At 34.6% G+C, this 20,047-nt stretch overlaps 1 protein-coding gene across 2 annotated transcripts in view; it reads right to left on the reverse strand.

The window, feature by feature from the left end:
- Positions 1-331: 331 nt before the first annotated feature.
- The window catches only part of LOC141925227 (sodium channel protein type 2 subunit alpha-like), a 77,894-nt gene continuing 58,178 nt past the window's right edge, over positions 332-20,047 (reverse strand). For both annotated transcript variants that reach the window (XM_074828992.1, XM_074828991.1), the window contains 7 exons: positions 14,845-14,967; positions 12,616-12,897; positions 9,361-9,414; positions 7,967-8,104; positions 5,913-6,017; positions 4,538-4,808; positions 332-3,632 (listed from right to left, as the gene is read on the reverse strand). In XM_074828992.1, the coding sequence (XP_074685093.1) occupies positions 2,440-3,632; positions 4,538-4,808; positions 5,913-6,017; positions 7,967-8,104; positions 9,361-9,414; positions 12,616-12,897; positions 14,845-14,967 (2,166 nt within the window). In that variant the 3' untranslated portion in view covers positions 332-2,439. The remainder of the gene's footprint in view (positions 3,633-4,537; positions 4,809-5,912; positions 6,018-7,966; positions 8,105-9,360; positions 9,415-12,615; positions 12,898-14,844; positions 14,968-20,047) is intronic.

Below are 20,047 nucleotides of genomic sequence, written 5' to 3' on the forward strand. Positions count from 1 at the left end.
GTGGCAAACTAAAACAATACCTTAGATACTGATCAGTGCATTTATTTCGTTTGGAAGGGCTCTTGAGTGTTGACACAAAGGCTGTTTGGACAGAATGTGTAGATGTCCTGTGTTGTCCCCAGACAGTATGCTGGGTGACAAAGAAGTAGAAATCAATGGGGTGTGGTCAAAGTTCTCAGGTTTTTTCTTTTTATTGTTTTACATAAAAGAAGTTAAAATGTGAAGAATAAGGTATTTAGCTCTAGTGATAAAGAAAGCATTCTTTATTGGTACCAAAGCCAGTTACTATTTTGCTTTAACCAACAGAGGGATGGAGACAAAGAAAAATAAATACAATAAAAAATGAAATCTTTATTTTTTGGCTCATTTGTAATATTGTTTACGTTGTTTATGATGATAACAATTTCCTGCATGCATTTCACCAACACATTACAAGTCAAAAGCATTTGTAAAAGAAAGATTCTACATTTAATGTTAGCTTGTGTATGAAACACAAAATGTCCTGACGTCCTTGATTATACAAATGTGCCATTTTGTTCTTGGGAAATATTGTGGATCCTATTTGTACAAGTCTAATGCAGCGTGATTCAAAAAGAATAAGAATAGGCTATGTAAACAGACACTGCGAGATAGCAAGGATTTCATGAACAATGAGACTATCTTGGAACTTCTGATGCAAACAGTGCTAGAAATTCACACATTCCCCTAATACTTTCCTTGCTATGTCCTGTTACCAGATATAACTATTTGGAAACAAGCTGGGTTCCAGATTTACACAATTTACTTCACATTGAAATATATGCAAATATTATATTAAAACAAGATAGTCTACAAATACTCACTTTTTTCTCATAGTGTGATGATGCCAGTTTGAAATTACTGTGGTGAAAAAGTAAGCCAAGTGAATGAGGAAAGAAATATAAGAAACAGTGATCTAAACTTGAAGACACTTTTCTTATATACAAAACTGTTGCCAAATGGTATTTCTTTACATTATTTATATATGCTAACCACATTTCCAACAGGTTAAACAGTTTGCAATATGGCCTCTACAGTCTGATTCTACACCATATATTAGCCACTTCAAATTTAAAATGCAAAACTAAAGAAGCTCATAAATACCTGCAAACTATTGCTTAATGATTTGAAAGAATGAGGTCTCCTTGGACAAGTTGATTCACTTCACCACTGACACATGGCTTCCTACAGTGAAGACTGTGGACAGTGGAAAGAGCAAGATACAGCAGCAAAAGCATTGACATGCATCAGTGATACTCTCCAAGCTATCTATAATAGTACAGAATACAACATGTCCAGTTGAGCTCTTGCAAATTACCCATACTGTGGTACATATCTGATGCAATTCAATGTGGCAAAGCCATTTAATTCTATGCTCAAATATGCACGACAGCATACTGTTAATATTTACATGGAAAAGGGGTATTTTGTTGATTCATTGGATGTTGGCCGTAATAAGAGGTGACAGTAACTAAAGAACAGTCTCAGAAAAAATTTGAGCTGTTTAAAAAAAAAACAACAAAAGAACCCCCAGGTATATTTTGGTGAAGCTATTTTTCCAGTGCAGAAACGCACAATGTTTTTTTAAGCTGTGAATATTTTAACAAAACCAAGAACTTGTTCATATTTAATGATTTGCATAAAAATAAGTCATTGCAGATTCCTGTAAATTAGAGGAGACTTTCCAGGCACATTAATCTGGATGCACATAATTTGGATGCAGCCATACAAGTAGTTAGAACACCTCAAATTTAAGAGCAACCCTGAAACAGTTCTTAAAATCTTTAGCTTTGTGCAATGTCCTATTTTTATTTATGCATGATTGACAAGTGCAGCATGCCTATGCAAATCTCTTCTATCTGTACATTATAGAGAATTTGAGAGTAGAACACCTGGTCCTCATACCTCTTTCCCCAACATAAAACCTATTACAAAAATAGTCACGTATAATAGTAAACAACTTGTGAATTAAAAAATGATTAATACACTAATACTGATTTTGTAAAAATATGACAAATGTAGCAGTTGCATTACAGTGAAGAGAATTACTGTTCTACATGTTTTGCAGTAACACAAAAAAGTATCGCTCTGCACTCATTTCATGCTCCATGTTCTCTGTGGAGCCACTTTTTCCCTCATTCTTAGCAGTGTCAGCTGTAATGAAAACAGTAACCTCTTGTCAAGTTTGTTACCCTGATTCACAGAGTCACAGTTTGATGATGAAGGTTCACTGTTTTGTTATAGGCACTGACCTTAAGTGTATATATAATGTATATATATGCACACACACACGCGCGCACACACACACACATATATGCGTAAAAACTGTCAGTTTGGCATAAACCTCCTGCAGGAGTCCAGTTGATGCTTCATTCTCAAAGACTGTAAACAAGTTGTCCCACAAGCAGAATTCTTAGATCTTTATTTTTTATTTTCCCTGACATCTTTACCTTTGTAGTTCTTTTCTGCTTTATCTTTTTCATATTTTTCTTTGTCTGGCTTTGTTACACTGTCATAAGAAGGTGGGGAAGTTGTAGAGGAACTCTCATCCGTTTTTTCTGGAGTGGAGTTCCCATTTAGTTTATCAATAATTATCTCCTTTATAACTGGTCCATCTCCTTCTTTGTTTTTATTTCTGTTATATATACTAGACACCTTTTTAACTTTTTGCCTTAAAAGGTAATGCCTGTAAGCACGCTGAATAATGACAGCAGATACTTCCTCCTGTTTTCTTTTTAATGTGGTTGTAATTGGTTCGTAGGAGACTTTAGAAGGATTGGCTGCCATGAACCGATCTTCCATCTGTATTCTGAGGGCATCCATCTCCCCACTTTCCCCCAAAACACGCTTTGTGAAAGCAAACAAGATGTCAAGGCAGTGAATTCTGTCACCGCTTACCATGGGCAGATCCATTGCAATAAGCTGGACTTTGTTTGGTTTTGCTATAAGAAGAGGAGGATCCAACGAAGCTGCAAAATCTGATAGTTTACTGTATTCTATGAATTGTGTTGCATCGGGATCAAACTTCTCCCAGACTTCATAGAACATCTCAAAGTCATCCTCACTCAAGGGTTCAGCGCTCTCTTCAGTAGCAACACTGAAGTTCTCCAAAATCACAGCAATGTACATGTTCACCACTACCAGAAACGATATGATAATGTAGCTGACAAAGAAGAAAATCCCAACAGAAGGGTTGCCGCAGTCGCCTTTTACAGAGCTCCCTGGATGATCTTTATGGGGGTCACAGTCTGGCTCCCCACTGTTAAGAATTGGGGCTAACAAACCATCCCAGCCAGCAGATGTGGTAATCTGGAATAGGCAGATCATGCTGTTGCCAAACGTTTCAAAGTTGAACATGTCATCAATCCCAACTTCCCTCTTAACATAGGCAAAGTTGGACATGCCAAATATCGCATAGATAAACATGACCAGGAACAGCAGCAGGCCAATGTTGAACAAAGCAGGGAGAGACATCATCAAAGCAAAAAGCAGAGTGCGGATTCCCTTAGCGCCTTTAATGAGACGCAGGATTCGACCGATTCTGGCAAGTCGGATGACTCTGAATAGTGTGGGGGATACAAAATATTTCTCAATCATCTCAGCTAAGAACATACCTGTTGAAAAAAAAAAAGTGAATATTTAAAGTATAATTTTAGATTTATTCATTCTTTACCTATAGAAAAATTTATTTATTGTTGTCTCCAAAACAATCAGTATAGCGAGTCAATGTTACAGCAAAACATCATACAAGTTATTACATTTTATTGAAAGCTGTTATTAAGGTGAAAGAACCTTCCTTATGTTGAAATGCTATCTAGGAGAAGGGAAATAAGTAAAAGAAAGAAGACTGCTTTCAGCAAGGTAGCTAGTATCTGTCTAAGTTATTCCTAAAGCAGCATGGAAAGAAAAGTTTCTGTCTTAGATATAATTAGTTCTTGAAGCTGGGCCTATTACCAGTGTCTTTTCTGAAGGACTATATTGGCTTAATTTCTGCAAATTAGTAACTTTTTTAACCTGAGGATCTACACTGTATCAGAACAGCCTCTCTCAGGTATATTAATCTTTAAGACTTAGTTTTGTTATACAACTCATTTGCACCTTGGAGAGTCATTAGCTTTTAGGTGACAGAAATCTAAATATTCACCAAGAACTTAGTTAGCAAAAGCAATTAAAAATCTCACCCCCTTCACCTACTTTCCAGTTTTAGTACTGAAATCAAATTTGTGGTTAGTTCGCATATACCACTAAACATTCCTTTTTATATTTGTACATGTTAATCTAATGTACCAAATAGTTCCTTTATGTCTTTTGATGTGGAAGATGACAGTGAATCTAATGGGAGAGATAAAAATCTTATATGCAACATTTCATATATTGTATGCCATAAAGTATGAAGATCTGAATCAACATATAAATCATATATGAAACAGAAAATTTCATATTCATTATCATAACATTCTTGAAACAAATGTTTCCTTTTCCTTCCACTAGTTCTTTCTTGAAAAGGAATTGCTCTTACCTACTATGGAGAGAATCACAACCACAAAATCAAAAATATTCCAGCCTATAGTGAAGTAGTAATGACGAAGTGAAATCAATTTCAGGACACATTCTCCAGTGAAAAGGATAATGAAGACAAGGTTAATCCGGGATAAAATTGTTTCCATTTCTTTACTCTGGTCATCTGTTTCTACCATCATTGTGACCATGTTAAGGCAGATGAGTATCATGATGCTGATGTCAAATACTTGTTTGGTTACAAAATCAAAGACCATGCCTTGGAATTTGTTCTGCAAAAACAAAGATGGAATACAGTTTATACTCTGAAAATATTTGTCTTTACAAATGCCGAATGGGAAAGTGAGTCCCTGCAAGACGTAGGAATGCAGAGCAAGACCCATTCACAGTACATCTGTTAATATACACCAAACCCATGCTGGTTTGTGTCTCATCCTGTTAGAGCGGATCAAGAAGCGTACCACTGTTGGCTGAAGGGACAGGAAGGGAAACAATGCAATAATAATAGTCATACCATTGACAATTGATATTGTTGATGTAAAAAAGGTGGTATAACTTGATACGCAGCAAGAGTACCAGCCAAATAGAAACTCATTTTCTTGTCTTTATTCTTAGCTGGTTTCAGAATACTAACCCCCAGAGATGTTGCTCTCGTTTTTAAACTAATTGTGCTTGGTGAGATCATTGGACTGCTGAAGTTATATGTGTCAAACACACCATGACAGCAATATCCTAGTTTTCCTTTAGTACTTAGCTAAATGTTTATTGCCATATGCCTTTCCTTAGAAAGACTATTTTTAACCACTCAGTGCATAAGGTGCAACAAGTATTTTATTTTTTCCAAACACTGTAGGAGTTCAGTAAATAACAGAGTAGTTTCTTAGAGACAAATTTATCCTAGTTTATGCTTTACTCCCCAGGGCATTCTTTTATTCTGCAAGATTATCTGCATCCATCTTTCTCTTTCACATTAGGTGACCACTGCCCCCTTCTGTCTTCGGCAGCAAGGGCCAGTGCATCCCCATTACCTAAAAATTCTCTGTGAGGAGAAATAGAAAATGAACTTTATCCATGGCTAACAAGAAGCAATAAATGATCCAATCAACTGTACTTTTCTACAACTTAGGCAGGGAATTATGAAATTTATCACATTAACCTTATTAAATCCTATAGTTCATACTTCAGAGTGCATGTTTTAAAATGAGACATGAATGATATAGCCTGCTGAATTAAAAAAAAGAGGACAAATTCTACCTTTACAAGAAATAAAAATGGAAAAAAAATTTTCTTTCCAGACATACAACCTCTTGTTGGCTAAAATCATATTCCTAAATGAATATTTAATATTAGAAGTATTAAAATCAAATCACTCTTACCACTGGCCTCGGTATAGGTTTTTGTGGTTTTTTGGACCCCAGTTTTTTCATTGCATTGTAGTATTTCTTCTGTTCTTCTGTCATAAATATATCTTGACCTCCAAAGTAAAGAAATAATATCAAAATTAATTATTGTAATGTCCACACATACAACATTTAACTACAGTATGTGTCTCTGTAATATAATCATAGAATCATAGACTGGTTTGAGTTGGAAGGGACCTTCAAGATCATCTAGTTCCAACCCCCTGCCATGGGCAGGGACACCTTCCACTAGACCAGGTTGCTCAAAGCCCCGTCCAACCTGGCCTGGAACACTGCCAGGGAGGGGGCAGCCACAGCTTCTCTGGGCAACCTGTTCAGTGCCTCACCACCCTCACAGTAAAGAATTTCTTCCTTATACCTCATCTAAATCTACCCTCTTTCAGTTTAATTTTACATTTATATTTGTTTTATATAGCAAAAGAGATTTTTTTCAGGTATTTGTAGTGTGGATGCTCATATGAATTCCTAACACACAAAAAAAACCCTTACTGGTGCCTCGTCAGGCTGATGGTTGAGTTTTTCCAGTATCTTCATGCTCACTTTTGCTGACATGGCTAAAATGGTTCTTACTATACTGATGCTGGTAAATAAATTGCCAATTAAGGTATGTTTACTGCATAGGAGCCTGACTGGTGCCTTACATGTCCTAAATTCTAGATAGACTTCTAGGATTACAGCTACCCAGGTCTAAAAGGGGGATATTTGGGTCTAATCTGAGGGTTTTAATGACAGCAGAAAAAATCACCTTTGATATAAACTTAAGAAAATAATCAGAATCATGTCATAGCAAATTATTAATTAAAACACCACTGGAATCTCGACTAACTCAAATTAGCCTTTGTTTGCAGATGTAAATGCTGCCAGTTAGATGTGCAACTGACTGACTGAATTTGAGTATAAAGTAAATTGTACTTATTGATGAGTCTGAACTAAGTCAGATGGAAACACCATGTCAAAGTCACTGTCTGCTAAACTGGATATCGAAGCCCAAAGCATAGCATTTTGATAGAAACTGAGGAAGTAGCCCCAGACCTGTTTATGGCTCTTTTAAGAAGCTAAAGAGTATTTCACAAGGGAAAATTTCTGTAGTTCACAACTGACTTTTACCATAGATTCTGTTTGGTACTGCTGCTTTTTATTTGGTGATCAGATAAAACCAAATCATATAACACCACTTTTTCACAGCATATGAAGATTTAGAATGATCCTGAGGTTTTAGTTCTTTTTGGCAGTTGAAGGCTAAGAATCGTGAGGCTTCAAAATATTTTAAATGCGTTTATTTATATTTTTAGATTTTTAAAGTCATTTTAAATAAAACCATGTGCATTATCAATATAATTTAAACATACTTTTATGTGAAATGTATACCTAAAAAAATCCTTCCTTTTATACCTTTTCTTTATTATTGCTAATTACAGATTCTATTTGTGTCTAAAAAGTTCTCATTTCTCACAAAAGTGTTAGAAAAATAGAGCCCTTTTACTTGTCTCTTTAAGCCTATGCATGTGAGGTCTATTGGACTTACTCTTAACCCACTGTTTAATCAGTTTGCAGAACTATTATCTATTGTATGAACACAATGTCATATTGTATCTTCATTAAGTGTTTATAGGTTATAAGATTAATTAAAATTATTTTATCTTAATTCTTTAAAGTTAAATAAGAAAAAAGCTCTTCCATGGCAGATAATATTACATCTAATCAAAAGAATAATGCACATTCCCTTTCTGCATCTTCATTTTAAACAAATTGCACAAATCTGTGCATCTTGCACAAACTGCAAATTATTATGAACTGACTCATGATTTGTCCCTCTTCACTTGTCAAAATGCTGAAATGCAAAGGTTAAGATCACATTCACAGATTTAACACAGATTATGTTAAAAAAAGAGACATTTTTGTTCAAGGACTTGAAAAAAATTTTGATTTTTATTAGCTTTACATAAATAAGTTATTAATTCATTATAGCTAATAATTTATAGCACTATGGAAACATTTGAAATACTTATCTTCTTTTTCTGTTGGTTGAAGTTGTCTATAATGACACCAATGAAAAGGTTCAAGGTAAAGAATGATCCAAATATGATAAAGATGACAAAATAAAGATACATATACAAGTTGTCCTCATACTTAGGTTGATCTTCTACCTACAAAATATTATAAATTTTTTTACCCATGAGAACACTAGATGTAAAAAACAATGTATATTATTTATGAATAGGTATATGCTATCTTAGCTAGAAAAGCTATAAACTGCACTTAGTTATTAAAGAGACCCAACATGTCCATTCCAATCAATATTTGGAGAACTGGAAGCTGCTAGAATGATTAGTCATACAGAATTTTAAAGTAAATGTGCACACAGGTATGTTTATGTATGTACATATACACAAAGTTCCTCATATAGAAGAAAGAAGCAATGTGTGACTGAGAGCAGCCATTAGTACTTAAAATTTTAACAGCACAAATCTAAATATTTTCTTTGTGTTCAGTATATATTTTCATGCAGCAGAATCAATCAATTTTACTATCACCTACACCTCCCTGGAACTCTTTTGGTCTTACATGAGTGTTCTTACATCAAGCTAAGAACAGATGCTTTCAATAAATTTCTAGTGAGTATATGTTTTATGACATCCGTTAAATTCAGACAAATTTCTAAGGAGGATTTTGTTATTGTCTCGATTCTTCCGGATTCCACATCTCAACGCCTGCACCTCTAACGCACATTGTGTCAGAGTGTAGAAATGCTGAAGTTAATGAAACAGAATGTATTACGCTGGGAGATGAGTATCACTGTGTGCTGACAGATATCACTAATGTGACTGTAACCTAGGTTGTATAGAACTAGTTCAGACATCTGCGTTGCACTTATTTGTACAAAGTAAACATATTTATAGCTTTGTAGCCAAGAAAAAATTCTAATCCTTAGAAAATTTAACAGATGATTTTCAACCTTAAAATTTAATTGCACTTAAATAGCTAGATAATGTAATTCTCAACCTAAAGAAAACAATGAAATGCAGTTACAAATTATAAAGCAAGATTAATATATTCAATACGTAATAATTACATTATATAAATTAATTCATACTTATGATTACCAAGGAAGTGGTTACAAAACCTCTTGTTTTTTTCATTAACATTAGCTTTTCCCAAAAAAGTCCAGTTAATTTAATGTATTTGGCTAAACAGTAGGAAGCAGGATTAATTCTTTCCACTACAAATTCTAAGATTCATGAAGTTACCTAAAAGTTTCTTTCTAGACTAACTATATCTGGAAAAAATATGTATTGGTGCTGATTATAATTCTTAATGTTATTGCATATGTAGCTGTTGCTGTATACTCTGTAAGTATATCAGAATATAACTAACAGATGTTCTTTGAAAGTCTTACACTTACATCTCGTGAATCAACAGCAGCATACATAATATCCATCCATCCTTTGAAAGTAGCCTAGAAATAAAATACAGTTGTTTATCTTGCCTATAAAAATTCATAATGTGGAAAATAACTAGGTCATAGCATTTGGACCTTAACTTTTAATAAAATCATATCTAAATTTACAAACCACATTTAATAACACAGGCATAATAAAATATTTTTCCTAGTAATAGTAGGTTTTTTAGAAATTATTTTTTAGGTATTCCAAAAATATTAAAAATTGGACTCGAAGGTCTCAGCAACGGCACAGTGTGTTTGGAGCTGCAGATGCTTACTTTGCAGATGGAGAATGGTAGACTCAGATAGACATTAATGCTGGAGATGTTTGGGTAGAATCTACTAGAATCAGTCATGGTGACAGCCATTTTATCAAGTTTACAGCATGAATCGATGGAGTCAGCAATACAACTTCTGGACAGATACCAACATGCATCTGAAAGTTTTTGCTATAGCTAAACTGCCATGGTATTTTTAGAAATGTTTTAATCCCACATAACTAAAAGGAATAGACTCTCTTCAAAATCAAAATATAGCTTGGTTCTTGAGGGATAAAATTTACAGAAGACCAAAAAGTGAACTGCGAAAGAGCTGTGATTAACTTCTATAAAACTTTGGGCTGAGTTCCTATAGAGACTTTGTCTAGGTAGAATAAAGAGTAAAAAAGATTTGCTGTCATTGCTCTAAGGAGGTGATTTTCATGGACGTGGAATGTCCACTTTCTGAGGAACACCAAAGGCTTGGTGTGACATGCTAGTTGAAGGTGTGAGTGCCTGCTCATTAGCCAGGGTTTCCAAGCTTGTTCACAATGAAGAAAAAAAGAGCTAAAAAGCCTGTGAACTGAACAGATAAAGAGCATCTCCTGAGGAGATTCAGGAGCGGAACCATACCAGGAATGTATTTGCATCTGTGCTTGCCAGAAGTAGTTCTGGTACTTTGGTACTGCTGCCAGTTTTCACAGCAGAAAACTTCCACTCTGGCAGTGTTCATGTCCTCCTGAATCTTGCAGTGCAATACACATTTACTAAGAAGGTCTGCTTGGAGCCAAACTTCACAGATCTTTCTGGCTCAGTTGATAACTGACAGTCATTTGGTGCACTTTGCATAGCAATATTAGAAGAGGAGCAGAGTTTCATAAGAGCAATAAATACAGGAGAAGAGTGGAGGGCGAATGTTAATGGAGACAATCAGCTGAAGAGGTGACATGATACATGCTCAAGAATCCCTTAATCTCTGCAGGAAAAGTAAAGGGCAGAAGGCAATATTTGAAAAGGAAAATAATGACAAATCAGAACAAAAAGAAATAAAGAAAGAGAAGAATGAAAGGTCCACAGTAGTGATGTAGTAATTAAAGACCAACGCTGTTTGGATGGGTGACACAGATGACATTGACACAGCTTCAAGAGACTAGAAGTTTTCCTTATACATCTTCAGAGGCAAGTATTGGTAATAAGATGGTTCACTTTAATCTCTAGTACAATGAAATCTGAAGTCAGAGAATTAAAATCATCATTCAGTACTACTACTCGGCACATGAGAGTCACATTCCCTTTATAGGCAAAACATTTTAAGCCAGGTAATTAATTGGGAATCGAGGTCAGCTAGGGATACCGACCTGCTCCGGGATAGAAGGGACAAGCATAGCATTCTTAGACAACTTGGTGATATCAGAGCAGTAACAATTCCATGATGTTTCTGACATCTTTTCATACAGTGAAGCTGTATGTCAAGTTATAGACAAGTGATTCTACAGAGCTCAATCATCTAAACATAATTGCTTGCTTTCTTGCTTGTGTTTTGGGTCATATATCAGCTATCAGAAGCTCCATTCTAAGCCTAGGAGCCTCTAAAGAGCTAAAGTCTTTATTCCTCTGGCATAAATAAAAGGTATCCTCAGTACCTAGAACAAAGACGTTTCTATACCACAGTGCATAGGAAAAGGACTTGAAAGGGAAATACAATTTACAGACTTTGTATAAGTAGCAGTAATTAATAGAATAAATATGCCATGCAACACAATAACGTCTAATACTTCACAAGGATAATACTATAAGTAACATATTTATTTAGTATATTATAATGACTCTTTAACAAGCATTAATGGAACATGACAGTTATAAATCATGAGTATTTTTTGTGATAAAAGTATTTTACATTTTCCTATTTTACCCAAAGTCTAATGTCTTTTTAGTTTCATGTACTTCTTAATGAAATATATTTATTTTAGTAGCAAGTGCTGTTTATATGCAAACATCACAAGAAAGTGTTATATGATTAATCAGACCTAATACTCAGTTAGCATCTATCAGTAACTATCCATATTCTTCGCATGGGCAGCTCCTACTTCTCTCAGAAGATTTCAGATCTCTTACACAAGTATGATAATAGATATCATACACAAGTATGATAATAGAGAAAGAATTGGCTCCATGTTACATGAAACATTGGGTGCCCTAATCTCAGATCTTGCATTATTTATGACTCCTTTCCCTAAACCCACTTCCACATCTGGAAAATCAACCCCCTATTAAATATCTGCACTGGAGACACCAAGTTGATATATTTTTATTTTTACCATCTAAATTAAAAACTGGTTCCTTAGATGAGTATAGCCATAAAGAAAAATCCACTCTACCTTGACCAGGCTGTTGACAAAAGAAAAGTTATTTCACAGTGACAGAAGTGCCTAGATTAATGGATTTTGACTGTGAAAGAATGTTGCTGTGGATGTGTAGTGATACCTAGGAACAGATTATGTGGGAGGCTTGGCGGTAGTTGCTCACTTCAGACCAGACAGTCAGGATGTCTGCCCTCTTTTAAGCTGCTGTCTGCCCTCCTCTCTTACAAGGTAACTGAGCTCATAAAGGAGGGGAGAGACCTTTGTAATAATTAGAGGGACCTCTGGGCCTTGTCCACCATGGCAAGACTCATGAAATGCATTCCTGAACTTTATGTTGTGCACCACTAAAAAGATTCTTGTACCTTTTTTACTTACTATTTTCACATTATTATCATCATAAGGAGACTGTATTCCCTAGCCTTGGAATGGAAAGTTACTCTAACATCATTAATACAGAAATTATAGGTAACAGCGCAACAGGGTTTTGTAAGCTGTACATCATTGCTATGAAGAAATTATTCCACTACTTAACAGTCTTGCCCATTTTTCCTAGAGTTCTTTAAAAAGATCAAAATGAAAAAAATATATTTACTTACTACTTGAAGCAGAGCAAGATATCCAGCTCCTACATTATCAAAGTTTACTTTCACATTTTTCCATCGGGCACTTTGATTGTTTTTTATCAGTTCCTCACACTGAGTATAATTGTTGACATCACTGACATCAAACATCTCACCAGTTGTGGTGTTGACACAGTGATAGAATTTGCCAGCAAACAGATTTACTCCCATGATGCTGAAGATGAGCCAGAATATAAGACAAACCAGCAATACATTCATGATAGATGGAATTGCTCCTACAAGGGCATTTACAACCACCTAGTGTACAAATTAGACAAAATAGCCACTTAGTTCATGAACAGAAAAATAAAAATACTTTAAAAATGTTAAAACAGTATTAATATGGAATGGACAGTTAAAATATTACATTAAAAATTTATGGGGAAAATGTTATTTAGGGTTCAATAAAAACACTAATGAGATTGCAAAAAGCAAGAAATAAAATAATATGGAAACCAAGACAATGCAAAAGTCTGAAAAAAACTCAAAAAGCAAAAGAAAACCTGTTAGTAGCAAGATGGGTTCTTAGAAATTGTGTGCTCTAGAGAAAAAGAGAGAAATAAATGTTATATTCCAACAATACAAATCAAAATCTATAAATAGAAAATAAACCAGAAAAAGATCAAAGAATGATGATGTGGAAGACTGAATAAAAATGTCTGCATGTAAAACTATCTTTACCAATAATTTTATTCTCAGAAACTTAATGTATGTATTGGCAGCAGTGTATTTTAGCATCTACATACAACGTAACAAAATTAAGCATATCTTACTTAGATTTCTTTTTACAGCATCTGCTATAAATCTTGGTTTTAAATTGCCTGGCTCACTATGGTTGCTCTTGCACTTATTTGTTTGGGTTTTTTTCTAATTGGCTGCATTTAATACAGTTGAGCTACTCTGTATGGGCAAGTGGCAGTAAAAGATCAGAGGAAATACCTTGACAGAAATTTTCTTTTACTTACTGTGATTGAACTAAAAGAAAGCTGCAGATATTCAGACAATAATTTTCTACCAAATCAGTAGAGACTGCAGTAGTTTTTTGTGTACGGTTTTGAAAACAGTAGTATTTTTCAATTCACTAATTTGACTGAAAGTAGTCTAAGATCAATAGTGGGTTTGCCCATTTATTCGATAGGGACTTATGTGTCATTTGCAATGCAAATCATGTAAAACATAGTGGTGATGGTGATGTGCCACAGGACACACTCCCCTACACTGACTAGTGTGGCCACCTCTAGATTATCAGCAGCCTCAACCCAGACAGGAGCCACACTATTTGAAAAATGAAGACCTATAACCAAACTATAAACATGTATTGCAGCATCCAGATATTTTGAGGTGAAAGATTAAACGGAGATTTCTCAATAACATTACCTTATTAATTTTTTATGCATCAAGTTTTCCAGGAAATAGCATAGTCTGTATTTTCAGCAGACAGCTTCTAATAGTTTGGTTTGGGGTTTTTTTGTCAGTTTGGCAGAATATGAAAATAATAATTTCCTCAACAGGAAGGATTTAGCTGTATAGGAGAGGTTAAGATGGCAGCAGATGCATTCATTTGAAATAAAGGACACTAGCTGAGAAAATGATTTCCCATCTCTCTCCTTCTGTACTTCCAACCCTGTCCTTATTTCAGGTATCTGTTCAGAGAACTTTTTCTTAATACTACACCATTTATTGTGGGATTTTTTTCCCCGGACAGGGAGCCACAGGGAGGCTTTAGTTTCTGGTGTGTCACTGTTGTCAGCTTCTTCACCTTGTATGTTTTGTTTTGTTTTGTTTTCCGGCTAATCCTGTTCCATCCTGAACCACTGACAAACTAACAGAGAATAGAAGTTAGCTACAGAAATTTATAAGCTAAACTGGAAAAAAAAAAACCCAAACAACCGTCTGTTCTAAAATTTCTCGTGTCCTTTTACTTTTCTATATAGGTCCACAAGTCAATGGAAATTTTAACAGACAGGGGGCTGGGATAACACAACTATGCAGCAGTGAGCAGGCAAATTTGATAAACTCAAAGTCTAATCTCCAAATGTAAGCTGTACGTCTTATATATAAGGACATATTGGAAGGCCTTTTTTCCACACATTTTTGCATTTTTGCATTCCCATTCTGGAGTTCTTTGCAGAAGGCATGAGTGTCACACTTCTACATTCATTTCTGTATGCATACATTCATTCAGACTCACTCATTTTATCTCACCCTCATTCCTTCAAATCGTGACAAGGCTCTTAAAGGTCTTAAAGCTCTTAATGTCCGAAGCGATTTAATGGCACCGAGTTCAGAATAGCCCAAAGCATTGGCTATTAAACTAACCAATGAGACCTATAAAAATACAGAAAAAAAATTATTATAAAAATTGCTCTACACCATTTATTTACAAAGAATACAGATTCAATCAACGGAAAGATCAACGGTGACAAATGGAGAAACACCGTTCTCGCTTGTAGTGACATTGGAGGCCCAATTCCACAATTTTCATACTTGCTAGAAAGGCAAGAGTTCATATGAAGGCATGTTTGGAAAAGGAACATATGCTATTAAATGTCTATTATAGCTGGATAGGCTTTTACAGTCAGATGGAAGCACACTGTTGGTGAAGGATAAAATTTTCAGGAATATTTAAAGACAAATTTGCCATACTTTCAGTGACTTCATTAAGGTTCAACCTTCTAAGCAGTTTAAAATTCTGAATACATGAAGATAGTTTGTTAACTACTGACAATATTATTAATATCTATAATCACTACTAATATGCTAAATAATGTTGTGGTTAATTATCTTTTGCTATAAATATTACTTCTAAGTCAAACACTCAGTTCATAGCAACAATAGCCAGGGTATCTATGAAATATATATTGACAGAGGTGGTGCTTACTCACTTGCCTGACAACTCTATCAATATTTTTTTTCCTCTTCTCAGTATAAGAGAATATTATGGGATAGATATTATCAAATGCTAGCATTATAACAGTAAGTGCTCTATTATCTACAACAGTAGTGAACTCCTGATTCACCTCCTAAATTCACTGGGATCTCATTATAAGCCAGTCTACTGCAGGAAGAAGCAATTCATTTGCTTCTCAAATGGAACTGAGTTTTAAACAGTGTTCATATGAAAGAATTTAGTTTACTTACTTTGAGCAGTTCTGGAGATAGAAGTGGGGAGATATCATACCTTACTCATATTTTATTCAGTTCTACCACCAAAAGCATAGAAGACACATAAATGAACATAGGCATATTTCAGTCTTTGAAAAAATCCTGCAAATGTTCATTTCTGTACCTCAATCTAGAGAGTTCTTCAAATAATTTGCTGTACAGAAATAGGCATTCACTGATAATGGTGGTAAGATTTTGCCCCTTACATGAGAAGGTGTGTGTCTTCCTGTGTTACTTGTATCCATAAATAACAATGAGATGAATCACAGACACAAGAGTTACAAGATCATGTCTCAAAAGGACAATCTGAGAGCAGACAGAAATCAGTTAGTCATTACCATGTTGCTATGTATATTAATCTAACAGAATATAGTATTTTAGTGAATACATATCACTGTACCTTTCAACTGGATTACATGTCAGAAAGTAACTCTTTTTATCAAAGGAAAGGCTTATTTTCTTGCTGTAGTAAGTTTGTAAAGGAACTTGCTGTGATTAATAAGCATATTAAGAAGAAAATCTTACTGATTTTCTGTAGTCTGTAACTGAAGTCTGTTCACATACAAGAGATAATATTATTGTTTCTGCCACTACATTAATTCATTAATTATTGTCATCAATTGTTACTAATAATTGTCCTTAATACAATTTATTTGTCCTCTGATTCTACAGTGAGAGAGTTCTTTTTTATCCTTAGCCATCTTTAGTATATTTCAGAGATAACAAGACATGGAAATCTCTGTATTTTTAATAGAATATTCATTGATTCATTCACATCAACAAGATACCCAGACATAACACTAAACTTTAGTGTAAAGACAGCACATTTTACGGATTAAAAATAAACCAGGAAATATATGTTAAAAAAATGTGTCTCTCACTGGGAGACCAAGACATCTGTTTTAAAATTGAACTCACATTAATGGCTCCTTCATTTTATACTTTTCTCCCCAAACTAGCTATCTTTTGCAAACAAGACTGCATACAAGCTAGTTACATAGCTGTAGCTCCTGTAACTTCAGTGGCACTGTGTATATTGGCAGTTTATAAGTTCTGATTGTAGGTCATTCTCCAGCCTAGCTTGTGTTTTCCATTTCAACCTATTTGCAGCTTTCTTACCATGGTGCTAGTGCTCTTACATCATAAACCTGAAGTTGTTTCACAGAGAAATACTTTCTATTGTAAACAACGTTTTCCTCTGAAGAACAGTTCAAATGAGAGGCAAATATTTACTTGGCATTCTTTGCTATTAATTCTATTGTATATACAGCATAAGTATATACAGCTGTTCTGTACTGCTCAGATTTTCTCAGTCTTCTTAGCTTGGTCTTCTGTCATCTGTTCCCCCTGTTTTGTTGCTAGTAGGTGAGAAAATAAATGTCTCTGTACACTGCTAAATAGATTAATTTCTTTCTTTTGAGGTAGGAGTGCATGCAGATGCAACTATTTTAAGAAATGAAGATGAACTCAAAATGGTTTTACATTCATCTCCAAAAACTGGAGGGTTGTATGTCCACATTTTTGTGTTCGGATCTTCTAATGTAGATATCTGTTGCAAAACATATTTTAAAACTTAGCAGTCACAATTAGCCCTGCTCAAGATCTTCAGTCAGGGTTGTCATTGGAGCCAGATCATTGGTCATACAGTTCCACATTGACTTTATTTTTATTTAGGCCTAAAATTTTAATCCATATGAATGCTGTGCTACTTTGTGAGGTGGCTAATTTATGTGGTTTGATTCCAGGTCCTCAGTGGCATATGGCCCTCCTCACTTCCAACATTGCTTATCCTTTCTTTCATAAGGTTTAAGTGTTCAGGTACTACACTTAACTAGAAATAAAAATAAACTGCAGGATTTGAAAAGAAAAAAAGAACAGAAGATTTTTCTTTCTATTGAGAAGTTAATGATTTTTCTTATTTTTTGAAAGATAGATACTATATTATTGGTTTTCTAGGTAGGCATTTTTGACACTCTTGGAGACAGGACACTGGACCCAGTGTAGCCTTTCTTATGCCTTATGTAGCCTTTTTTATGTTATGGTCCTATGCTAAAATAATATAATTTTTTCTATATGCACTTGGTGAATAACTCTGAATTTATGGTATTTTACTGGCAAGTATTCAAAATTAGTTTTGTTTAGATGCAAAATTGCAAGTTATGATTCTGTTCCCTAATGCACTGAACAAGAGCCTTAAGTTTCATGCATATATTATCTGAATATCCCCTTTAATCAATTAATTAATTTCATTAATTTCTGGATTATCCAGTGTTATCATAGTGTACCATGTTAGGATACGCATAAAGACATATGGGACTTTCTAAGAAGACAAAATGACATCTCTTTCTGTCTCTGGTTTCCCAACACATCAATATGCTTATCATCTTATTTCATCTTATTTTTATTATGAAGTTGTCAGGGCAGCAGTTGCCTCTTACTCTGTGCATACATCATTTAGTATATTAGTATAATGTGAACCTGATCTTTTCCAAAGCGTTGCTGCTGAGTTAATTATTCTGAAACGCTAATAAAAAGGTTGAGAGCATGGTTTAATTAAATTACTTTAACTGTTTTAACAAAAAGCATGAAACATTTTTATCTATATAAAGAAATATTGTATAAGCCATCAATAAGACAAATTTTTAATGTACTATACAACATGCCCAACTGAAAGTTTGTTTTGCTACATTTAATTGTTCAAAACTGTACCCATTGGAATTTTATCAGGCATAAGCAATTTCAGGAAGGTCAAAGATTTAATTCCACTTACAGATTCATTACAGGCCCACAGTATTTGGCAAACACATCATTTGTTTTAAATGTTACTTATTTCCATTTCGTTTAAGTACAATTTATTAACAGAATAATTTAGAAATAAAGTGTCTATACTAAATTATAGGACTAATTTATAAACTTTAAAAATATACAGCATAAAATGGTATCCATTTAAGATTATCTAAGGTTACATATTGTAGGAGAAAACTACACAAACAGATTTAATAACTGACAGACTCGTTGGGGATTCCCAGATTCTCTATCTCCTTCCCTGATGTCCTACCTCCTAGCTTTGTATGTGGCAAAGACAACTTAAAGTCATTACAGTTGTACATCAAAATGAAGACATAATAAACTCATGACAGATGGCTTGTGGAAAAAGGGATAAGAGCAAAAACCAAGGTACAGGATGACATGCCCTATAGCATCTAGTTGTACTGTTAAGATATTGCTGTCTCAAGCCTTTACTGGATATCAGTCAGAATTAGTCTCCCCTCCAAAAGTGAATATGTCCCTGCTTCTCCGCTGCCTGCTTCCAAAATTCAGTCTCTTTGCTTAAACCACTGATAAACATGTTTGAACTAATTTACCAGATTGTGATTTTGGGTAGATAAGGCACTCCACCCAACTATCTGCTCCTTGCTACAGCTATTGTTGCATGTAGCAGAAGAGTGGGACGGAGATATGGCATGATAAGGTCATAAACTGAGATAGCCAGATGTACCAAGAGTCATATGTCATGGTTGTAAACTGACAGCTGAAAATTGCCATCTCTTTGTGTAATTATTAAAATCTAATTTATTCACAATCACTGAGAGCAACTATGGCTATTTCTCACAGTGAGAGACTCAGGTATGTAAGATATTGAAGGTCAAAGCCCTAAAGGACTATCAGTGTTTACTCGAATAATTTCAGAGGATGGAATTAAACAATTTGATTAACTTTAGTCACTTCTTATGAAGAAGGGCTCACTGGTGTTCTCACTGGGCGAATGCCACTGAATCATACCTGTTTAAACTGCTTGTTAAAGCAGTGTAGATTCTCTGCTTTTCTATAGGAAGATAACATGAGATCATTATTTCTTGCAACTGCTGTCTGGTGGTGCTAAAGGAATTGCTGAATTAGTGTTAGGCACAGTAAGACATTTTTTACCACTTTCTGGAACATTGAATATAATTCTTCAAAAGTAGAAGGTTCCAATCTCATTTAGTCATGCTTTTGTTTATAAAATTAACAATTATGGGTAAAAAGTTGGCAAAATAAGCTGCTTTACTTATGATGATATTCTTTATAATTCTGAGAGCCTGCTCAGATAACAGTATCTCTGAGGCTAAACTATTATTAAGAAACCATGGAGTACAGCTTAGAATAATCTGTTTAGGTTTATGTTACGAAAAAAATAATTAAAACATGAGTTGTCTGTCTTCTGCATTAACATCCTCTTAAGAAAATCATTCTCAGTGCTCCC

Source organism: Strix aluco, chromosome 6 (assembly GCF_031877795.1).
Source record: "Strix aluco isolate bStrAlu1 chromosome 6, bStrAlu1.hap1, whole genome shotgun sequence".
Lineage (NCBI taxonomy): Eukaryota > Metazoa > Chordata > Aves > Strigiformes > Strigidae > Strix > Strix aluco.